Genomic DNA, 10,499 nt, shown 5'->3' with positions numbered 1-10,499 from the left:
GGTTTTCCCTCCCTCCTCCTCCTCCCCCCCCGCTGCATTTCCTCCTGCACCTTTAAGAAGCCCATTGCCGCCGGTGGGATGGTGTGTGCTAAAGCTGCACAGAGGAAGTTACGCAGCCGGGATCAGGCACGGAGATAAAAGCTCCGATTGTGATTGAAAGTGAGAGCAAAAGGGATTTCAGCCTCGGCATTAACTTGCGAGGGGAGCCGGGATTGCACAAAGCTCCCCCGGCCATCTGCCCTTGGGGGCCGGCGGCGCAGCGCTGCCGGCAGGGCAGGGCAGGGCAGGGCTGGGCTGGGCAGGGCAGGGCTGGGGATGTTCTGGGGCTTCCCCCGGCCCCGAAGTTGGCTGCTCCGCCGGGAGCCCCGCGCCGCAGAGCTCGCTCCCGGTAAGGACCCGCAGCGCCGGGCATGGGGGGAGAGCGGGGGCGGAAGGGGGGGCGGGCAGCGCCGGCTTCTGCCCCATTCCCGAACGCTGCGAGTTGTTCCCACTCTTTTCCTGGGGTGTCCCGCTCTCTGTCCCCCTCCCCGGAGCATCCCCGCCGCGGGATGGGGTTTATTTCCGCGCTCCGGAGTTTGGGAAGCCGGGGGGCTCCCCCAGCCCAGCGCGCCGGCTCCCCCTGCCCCGCCGATCCCCTCCCCGCTCCGGGCAGCCCCCCAAAGTCCTTCGGGGTAAAAGAAACGGGGGAGGATGGGGCGGAGCGGGAGCGGCATCGGGCTTTGCCGGGAACCGCGAATCCATCAGGGAGAGCGGCGGGATGCGAGTGGGGTTTCCAGGATTTCTGCTGGAGCCGCGCAGCGCTGTCGCGGGGTTCGGGCTCCTGTCCCCCCACCAGTGTCCCCAAATTCGCTGTCCGGGCTGCGGGGAAGGGATGGGCAGCGAGGGAAAGAGAACAACTCCCGCTCCCCGAGCGCGGGGGGAGAGCGGAGAGTTCATGGGGAGAGCAACACTTCTGAGAGAAAATTAAAAACTCCTTCATTGAGTTTACTTTCTGCTCTTAATCCGAGAGCAGCTCAGTTGTTGCTCAGCGTTGTCCCTTTATTTCAATAGGGTGTTAATCCAATAATAAGAAAAAAACCCGGAGCCAGCTAAGTCAAGACACAATCTAATTTTGTGTTTTTAATACTCCGGCTATCAGTCCCCAGTGAGTGCTGAGTACTCTTCAAAGAGAACAAAGAGCATTGATTCTATTTGTTCCCATGAACTGCAGTTTCTTAATAATATCAGGTGAAGATTTATTTTCTAAGAACTAAACCAAATCAAACAGGGTGAAAGCTTTAATTTGGGGAGCCTCTCTGCCCCATTTGCAGTATGTTGGCTCATTCCAGAGCAACACTCCAACTATTTCTGCAAAGGGACTGGACTGGCTAAGTGGGTGTTGAGCCACAGACTTCACCCCAAACCCCTTGCCTGGCTGATGAACTGACAGTAAATACATTTTTTTCCAGCAAATTTTCACTTCCCTGGGAATCTGTGACATTTAGGCAGCATAACAAGACACTAATAGATATTATAGATCCTTTCTACCTGGGTTTTTCCCTGACAGCCATTCAAGTGCAAGATATAATTGTTGAGGCTGTGAAAATAGATCCATAAACTTAACAGCACCGGAGTCCTCATTAAAACTACCCTGCTTGTTTTCTACACAATACCAGAGTCTCTCACTCTCACTCTTACCAGGCACTTGGCAGTGACCAGTTTGATGTAATAATTAGGAACTGACTTGTTATAACTCAAAAGACAGCTCTGATGTAAGTAGGACTTATAAACACTGTGTCACACTGCCTTATTATTTTTACTACATTTACTCATAATATAAAAATAGCAGCCAGTCTATTCTTTTTCTGGGAGTTTATTCAGGTCCAACGCAGCTATAACAGGCTCTTCGTAGAGAGCTGGCAATGAAGCATGAGAGACAGCTTCTCTTTTCTGAACTCATTCATCTCAATCAGCAATCTTTCAAGCAAAAAGGGGGGAAAGGGAGATGGTAGCAGAGCGGTGTGAAGCCCCTGAACACGGATCAATGCATGTGTTAACCTGGAGTTTCTGAGCTTTAGTAACTGAGCTTCATGAGAAAGGAAATGCTAACCATGCTGTTGAAGCAGATATGCCTCAGTTGTGAAAGAAAAGTTGGGGAAAGAAGTAGAAAGGGAATTATCCAAAGGTAAATTTCTGTTCTGGATATGTGCCTCCCACCTTCTTGGACGAGATCTCCCTCCTGAATCTAATACTGAGAGAGGGTTTGACTTTTTCCCCCTCCCCGCTTCAGTTCTTTGTCATTTTGTTTTGTAATTACTTACAATTTTTATAGCTCTACTGGAAAGACAACAAAATTGCAGAAATGTTGTTCTAACCTGAAATGAATACTGGGAAGGTCATTGCTCTTTGTATTAGGTGAACCTAAATGTTATTAGGACTTTAAATTGTTTTTTATTAAATGTTATTGTTCAGATAAATCATATGTGGGGATGCTGGACAATGTATCTGTCTCCCCAGCTGTCTTATTTATTTGCTTATCTTTTTAGGACTATCAATTTGTCTGTCTGTCCCTTCTCTGTCTGCATATTCCCCATCTCCTAATGACCCATAGCTGCTTCTTGATGTTATTTGAAGACCCATTAGAGCTCCTGCTGTCCAGCTGCTGTTGCAAAGCAGATACCTTAAATTGGGCAGCGCTCCTTCCCTTCTCCCAGACAGCAGAAAAGCCATAAGCATCTTACTATGGATTGCTTTTTATTAAAGTTGTATATCTCCCTGTTACAAAAACCTGTCTGGTGGCTTGGCCAGCCCAGCTGAGTGCTCTGCCTCCTGAGGGACCCCTGTTCTTCATGCTCAACTGTCCCCCCTTGCTCCCACCTAATCTGTCTTCCAATTTCTCGCAGGTCCCTCCTGCTGATGAGCTCTGCCTTTGCCCTGACCATGAAAGAGAGAGGAGACCCCAGGTAGCCCCATGGATTGCAGCTGAAGGCTTTGGGAACTTGGTGCTCCGTTGCCAAAAGGCAGAATTGGACAGGAATCCTCGCCACCACCGCAGGACACAGCGGGAGAAGCCAAAGCCGGCCCTGCCCCAGTCACCCCAGTGACCACCCAGCACCTGCTGGGACCACCACGGGTCTGGGCACCGACCTGCTCACGCTGACACAACCATCCTTTGGGAAAAAGGAATTTCAGCTCCAAGCTCCAAGCAGTCTCTCTTGTCAGAGTGGTACTGATGGCCAGATGCTCTATTTATTTTATGTGCTAATGTTCTAACCCCCCAATAATTAAGGCAGACACAGTTTAAGGCATTTTCCACAGCGACGCAGTTGTAGCAGAGCAGAAGGTTGAGGAAAACCTGATCCAGCACCATCTCACGGCCTCTCCAATTTACTCCTATCAAATTTCATCAGCAACTCAGAACTTGATCTTTGTATTGATTGACTGGAGTCACCTCTAGATATTTTCATGCTGATTTGGAAGACCTTTCGTACAATAAAAGGGGGAAAAATGAGGTTAAGGAAGACTTTTGACCACTGATCAGCAACTCTGGCCGAAACTTTCCCAATCAAGTGAATTGCAAAGTCGGCTTCCGTGCCAAGAGGAACTTTCCACATCCAGGTCCAGCGTGCAGAGTGGGATCATCCCTGTTCCTGCGTGGATCTCCTTGGAGTGGAGCATTTTTAGATGAGGAGTTTCCATGCTGATCCCGAGAGCCACCCCTAGCCCAGCCGCCGCCTTCCTCGGGACTCCCGGCGCTGCCCTCGCCCAGGGCGCCCGCGCCTGGCCGCAGCTGCCATGCTCTACCTGGCTGCCCTCCTCGTGCACTGCGTGCCCCTGGCCATGGCACAGTATGACATTTGCAAGTCCTGGGTGACCACGGACGATGGCCCCTCGTGGGAGTTTTATGCGTGCCAGCCCAAGGCCATGCGGATGAAGGATTACGTGACCGTGCGGGTGGACCCGGCAGGAATCACTTGTGGGGACCCTCCGGAGAGGTTCTGCACCCATGTAAGTGTTTGCTGCCTCATTTGCTGGCTTAGAACAGGCTCTGCTGGTGGCTGGAGGCAGTGTCCAGCCCAGGTGCCACTGGGAGGATGTTCTGGGTCAGGGTGGGCACTGCTGGAGCTGTCAGTGTGCAGAACACGGAGAGGGCACCCTGCCCAGCAGGGATGGGGCTGGCATGCTGGAGGGAGGGTGAGGAGGAGCCAGGCAGGGCTGAACAAGTCCTGGGTGAGGTCTGGATTTTGGAAAAGCACACAGCTCCTCTACTTGCTAAAGTGTGGGGTGTACTCGCCAGCCCCATCCCAAAGGGATGCTCCAGCACTGCTGGGATTTTCTAGGATGTGGGCAGTTTGAGGCAGCATGAAGGGCAGGGCGGGGGAGTTTGGCCCCTGCACACCCTCAGCTCTGGTGGTTGGTCTGACAGCCACAAACTTCACTAAAGCTTCTGAACATGTGGTTCTCCCTCTCTTCTGAAAAGGCTCTGTGGATAGACATTTGCCCTTGTAGTTAAAATCTTTAACTTATTTTCTCTTAAATATTAATCATTGCATTTCATTCCGTGCACCACAAAGCTCAGCAGGAACATTTGATTTATAATTCACAAGGCTTTACATTGTTAAAGAGTTCAGGGGTCAAAGCAAAGAGCAAAACAGTAATGCCCCCTCCCAAAGGTCCCCCAGGAGTGGTCCAGGCACACATTTAAGGGACAGACACCAAGCCAGCCCATGCTGGCAGGGTTTCCACTGGGCTGAGCCCTGAACAAGGAGTGTCTTCTAAAAGAGTATATTATTCTTTTATTGTAATGAGAATGGGAGTTCTCCCTCTAAATCAGTGCAGATTCCCATTTTTTATTGCCAGTGCTACCCCAAGTCTCAGTTTGCCATCCTGGACCCAGCCAGTGAGGGCAGCTCTTGAAAATCCAAGAGAAAAATGATCCTGTGGCACCAAGGGGTGCCAAACATTTATGATCATCAGAACATGCTGCCAGCAGTTACCCAGTTCCCTCCAGCCTAAGGGCTCTCATTAGTACCAGGGAAGACATTTCCACTAATTCCAGATAAGTAGCAGCTTTTCCTTTTAAAAGATCATTTGAAAAGAAAGATTAAGTCCAAGGTTGCAAATAAAACTGGTAACTATTGATGGGTCAGTCTGTATTTCCATTTATGTGACTGACTGCAGGAGGATTAAAAGGACAACACCAGATTGCTGCCCACTACACTCACTGCAGCTCTTTGCAAACCCTCTCTGGTTAAGGATGCTCCAGACTTCAGCTCCACTGACCTCCAAGGAAGCAAAAGACACAAACTGCAATCAGCTCCCTGCATCTCTTGATTCAGTCAATACTGAGCTGAAATCTTTCTATTCTGGGCACCGGCAGTATTTCCTTGTAGCGTACGCCTGCCATGTGCTGTAACACTTGCAAACACCGTGTAGAGCCGTGAATGAGAGCTACACAAATGCAAAACATGGATTTGCCTCCCTGTCCCTGCCTCACCCCTGCCTGGCCCGGCTCTCGCCTCCCAAAACAGAAACCAGCACTCACAGCACTGTCCCTGAGCAATTCCCTGGTGAAAAATCAAGCTGAGAACAGGAATAACAAACTGTAAAGTGTTTTTTAGATTTTTTTTTTTTTTGGGATGGGTTTGTGACATACCACTGGATTCATGGCCCTTTCTCCCCCATCTCACACCAGTGCTGTTCTCTCCAGAGGATTAAAGAGTCATAAAAACAAAGCAGAGGAGGAGCAGCCAGGCTGAGGTGGGCAAGGAGCCCACCCAGCACCCAGTGCACAGAGCAGGGGATGGCTGCAGGAGAGATCCAGGCTCCAGCCCACCCTTAGGACTGGTAAGGGTAAATTTTCACTGCCTCTTGTCACCAAGAATGACACGTGGCCACTCACTGCTGAGCATCCCCTTCTGGCCATCGGAAAGTGGGCTCAGCAAGAAATGGCCCTTCCATCGCCGGTGCTGGGTGGTGACTTGACACCTATCGACGTGCAGGGGGAGGGAGCAGAGCCCGCAGAGGATGTGAGCCGAGTTCTGCTCCCCCTGCACTAAGGAAGTGCTGGGCAGAAATCGATGTCTCTGCCCACGGATCGTTACAGCCCCGCAGAGGGGAGGGCAGGCAGCTCGCACAAAGCCAGGGCAGCTCCTCGTGCCAACCTGCTCAGGTGCCTTTTGGTGTCCTGCTATCCTTTCTCTTCAGGTTTTTAATTATTTCCTTGTAACAGGTGGGTTCTCAGAGGAGCCTGGCTTTCCAGCAGAGAAGTTCTTACGGTGACTGTATTGCTTTCTTAGGTGTCTTTCAAAACAGCAGGGGACTGTCCGTGCGGCTAAACTCGCGTTACTCAGAATTAAGCGCAGCCCAGCGGGGCTCCTGCCCTGCTCAGACAGCTGCAATCAAAACTAAAGACACACAAACACCCCTCCGTGCTCAAGGCAGCCAGGCAGGGATGAGCTGCACCATGCCCCCGTGCAGGGCAGGCCAGGAGCAGAGTCCTGGTGACAGGAGCAGAGTCCTGGTGACAGTCAGGACCAAAGCAGCCAGGCAGGGATGAGCTGCACCATGTCCCCGTGCAGGAGCAGGGTCCTGGTGACAGTCAGGAGCAGACAGGAATGAGCTGCACCATGTCCCCATGCAGGGCAGGCCAGTAGCAGAGTCCTGGTGACAGCCAGGACCTTGTCAGACAGCAAGTGTTCCCTATCAGTCTGCACACCCACAGGATCACTCACTGCCCTGCCACAGCTCCAGCAGTGCTCGCAAGACTTCTGCACAAGAAGGCTTCAAGAGATGGCAGGAATTATTTGGAGGACCATCCTTTGTGTTTTATAACAATTCTGGTCACATCTGGCTGCTTCCTTCTGATTGGGAAGCGTTTTGCTGCTTATTAAAGTCAAGGGTTTTGCTTTTTCCGCAGTTTCTGGACCTGTTCCTATTCGTGGCAATGCCTTCCTGGCAGGGTCACCTGAAAAATGAATTGTACTTTGCCTCCTGGCAGGGCAGGGGGAATGGTGGGAGCAGGAAGAAAGATGGATAAGTAAATAAAAGCCTGAATGAAACTAAAAGTGTGACTGAAAACTAATAGGGAACAGATCTTTTAAACCAAGAGTGTCGAGGGAGGGGTGAGACTTCAAAGATCACAGGCAGGGCACGGCACAGAGCAACTGAATGTGGATTTCAAAGGAGAGGGGTTTGCAGGGCAGGCCCAGCTGGGAAACGGCCAAGCTGCACATCCCCATGGGGCAGAGGGGAGATCTCGTGTTCCTTCACCTTCCCACCCTCGTGGGCAGGAGGAGGAGGAGGGTGGCACAGCTGGCAGGCTGCTCCCAGGTGCTGAGGTGCTCTGAGATGCTGAAACACTTCTTTGAGCAGGGCCCTTTGGGAGTTTCATTTCCAAGCATCAGCGTTTTGCACACAGGATAAAAATTCCTCAGGTTTTGTGGGGAATTCACACACAGTGGGGGCAAGCAAACACCAAAGCCCAGCTCCTTGCAGCTCAAGGGGTTTCCAAATTATTCCAGCAGAAATAAAGAGAGGTGTCCCTAACAGACAGTCATTATGGGATGGTTTTGCTGCTCCTTGACATCCCAGTGAGAGCACAGGGAACCCACCTTGTGCAGGAATGGGAGTTTTTCCTCCCCCCAGAAGTGTCAAGACAGTATTTCTTGTTCTGACAGCACTCTTTGATGCAGGGCCGAGCTCTCAGCCCATATTGATGGGTCAGGGGTATTTTTATTTGGCGTCAGCATTGTTTCATCAGCTAATAGAGCTTGTTGACTTTGGCACGGGCACATGAAAGGAAAAGGCTTTATTTATTCATTACACATGCAGCCAAATTGGATGTTTAGTTTAATTCTTAGCTAAACTTTTCTGAATGACATGTGGTTATAAGGCTTGTACTAAAGGACTGTTTCTCCTGTGGATTGGGTGCTAAAATTGGAAAAAGCAGACAAACCTTTGGGATAAGAAATCCTTTTCCTTGCATTTTTAGCTCATCTCATACAACTCTACCCGTCTATATCTTTGTACATCTGTTTAGGGGCAAACAAGGGATTGTGGGTTTAGGGATGATTAAAAGCCAAAAGTTTTTAAAATAAGAAGGGAAAAGCCAAAGATTTTAAAGTAAGAAGGGAAGAATAATTGCTTCAGCAATGCTGTTCCAAAAGCATTTCTAAAGCTGAAGCATGTTCTGGTGGTTAAAGGATGGATTCATCCCTTCTGGTACCCTGAGCACAGACCCACAGCCCTTTCCCAGCCCACCAGAGTTCTGCCTTGTTTTGAGTAGAACCAGGGGGCAAAGCACAAGGTATTCACTGCCCGAGGGTTCAAGGACATCCTTTGGGCTAAGCAGAGCCTGTATACAAGTCCAATGGAAAATCCTTTCCAAGAAAAGCGGATATTCTCTCTCCTCCTTGAATAAATCAGCACTACCCACTGCTGGTGGCAAACTCATCCTTGGTTGTAGCACAGGGAGCTGGAACTCCCCTTTGCCCTTCATTGTGGAACCTGTATGGCCCTGAGGATGATCATTTTGCCTTTATGACAGAATTCAGCAGGACAAGAAATTCACTGTGCTGTCAGATCAACTGTACACCCCTGGCAGGGCTGTAGGGAAGGAAAGAAGTGACTTTCTTTTCCCATCTGCAAAGTGCTAACGGCCCCTCCAATCCCTTAAATTAACACCTGGAAAATTCTCCCCTTTCCTTTAAGGAAAGCCTGGAAAAGAACTTGCTGCCATTTCCAACCTGAGGAAGGTCTCCCAATCCACCCCTTGCGCCCATTGTGGCGCTGCTTTTGAGTGTGGAAGAAAGAGCTGGAGCCTTTTGGTTCTGTTCCCACCCTTAATCACTCCTCAGCACCAGGGTTGCTGCAGAGGACACTGTTTGAAGTCAGGATCAGTGGCTCCTTGCCCTTGGGGCCAGACCCTTGGGTTGTACATTATTAGCTGCTCAGCAAATTACACACTGCTCTTCTCCTGCCACTGAGGCTACTTCAGAGTGCAGCAGGATCTGGGTGTTTTAAAAGGAAAGGCTTCACAGAAAAATGAAAGAATACAATTCAGCTTCAAATTAGAGAGTGCTGAGCAAACTGGATTTTCCCTCAACAGCCTGTAACAACTTCCTTAAATGCCCAGTTCGGGATTCATCTTGTTGTAAAGTGGGATGCTACTCCCCTAACAAGGATCATTTCCAACTGCTGATGGAAAAGACACAGTGATAAAAATGAAGCTGTCAAGTAAATTTAATTGGTACAGTGAGCAAGAAAGTTTTCCCCTACCTTGAAGTATTCAGGAAGAATAAGCTACTTTTAAGAAAAGCTTTGCTCTTCAAAGGGAACAGTGTCCAGATGGGAAAAAGAGAAGAGAATGGACTGAAGACTTGCTGGCAAGTGTGGCCAGAGCTGGGAGAGCAGTTCTTGCAGCAGCCCTTATACAGCAGCTCCAGCTACCACAGCTTTCCATAGGCAACTTTTGAAGCCAAAGATATTCAGGAAAATCCTTTCTATTTATTTATTTTTAAATCTGCATCATATTCTATAGCATGGACATGATTTTCAATACACTTTAAAAGGATTTCTCCCTACAGAAAATCCTGCCTGAGTGGGAAGAGGTGCTATCCTACCACTCTGTAGTTTCCCCAAGTGAAAGTCCAGTTCTAAGTTTCAGATCTTAGTTTCAGATCCCAAATCACCCTTTTACCATCAGCCCTTTGAGCTGTGGAGCTTTGGATGACCCAGTTACTCAGGCAGGTCAACACAGAGCACAGATTTCTGTGTTGGAAAACCCCAAAGAGGCTTTTTTGTCCCCAAACCACACAGCACTGCTGGCTGACCATTCTGGAGATGTCTCTGGGGAGAAGCTACTGCCTGCAAAGCCCTGGCAAACAGGAATTTGGACTCCTAGTCTTTACCCCAGATAAGCCATGCCCTGCAGCCTCAGACACGTCCCATGAGGTTCCCATTTGTTCCCACTCTTCCAGGCAGGGCCAGAGGGGACAATTGCAGCCCTGACCCTGTTCCTGCCCTGCCCCGTTTGGCACCAGTGCCTCTGCACATCTGCCCAGTGCCACCCGCAGCCAGGCTTAGGGAACCTCTGCCTCTTGGCTCAGGGGTGGATTTCTGCATTGCTCAGCTGTCCCACAGGGGGCTGCTGGCCCAGGAGCTCAGTGCTGCAGAGACACCAGGCTGGGTCTCATCCCCAGCCATGCAGGAGCCTCTCAGGAGCAGCTTTCCCTCTGCTCCCCTCCATGGAGCAGCTCCAGCCAAGGTTCTGCACACTCCAGAGCAGTGGGGTCACTGCTGTCCTGTTCTGGGCTCCACAGGGATGCTGCCACCACCGTGTCCAGTCCTGCCTTGGCACTGCCACGTCCCAAAGGCAGAATCAGCACAGATTCAACTGGTTTCTACTCCAGCCAAAGGGTTTGTAACTCCCCATCTGCTGGCTGAGTCAGCTGCTCCAGCTCTGTAGTGCTGCCAGTCAGGAGGTTTGGGGAGCCCTGCCTGAGGAGAGGATCGCTGTC

The 10,499-nt window shown here is 50.4% G+C and overlaps 1 protein-coding gene across 2 annotated transcripts in view; it reads left to right on the top strand.

Annotated features, from left to right (window-relative positions):
* Positions 1 to 307: 307 nt before the first annotated feature.
* NTNG2 (netrin G2) overlaps positions 308 to 10,499 on the top strand; it is a 49,221-nt gene continuing 39,029 nt past the window's right edge. For both annotated transcript variants that reach the window (XM_054284167.1, XM_054284168.1), the window contains exons 1-2: positions 308 to 388; positions 2,883 to 3,987. In XM_054284167.1, coding sequence (XP_054140142.1) covers positions 3,775 to 3,987 — 213 coding nt within the window. In that variant the 5' untranslated portion in view covers positions 308 to 388; positions 2,883 to 3,774. The remainder of the gene's footprint in view (positions 389 to 2,882; positions 3,988 to 10,499) is intronic.

The sequence above is a fragment of the Melozone crissalis genome, unplaced genomic scaffold, assembly GCF_028551555.1.
Source record: "Melozone crissalis strain CALT ecotype California unplaced genomic scaffold, PUWL_Pcris_2 ptg000041l_1, whole genome shotgun sequence".
NCBI lineage: Eukaryota > Metazoa > Chordata > Aves > Passeriformes > Passerellidae > Melozone > Melozone crissalis.
This window is presented reverse-complemented; position numbering and strand designations above follow the sequence as displayed.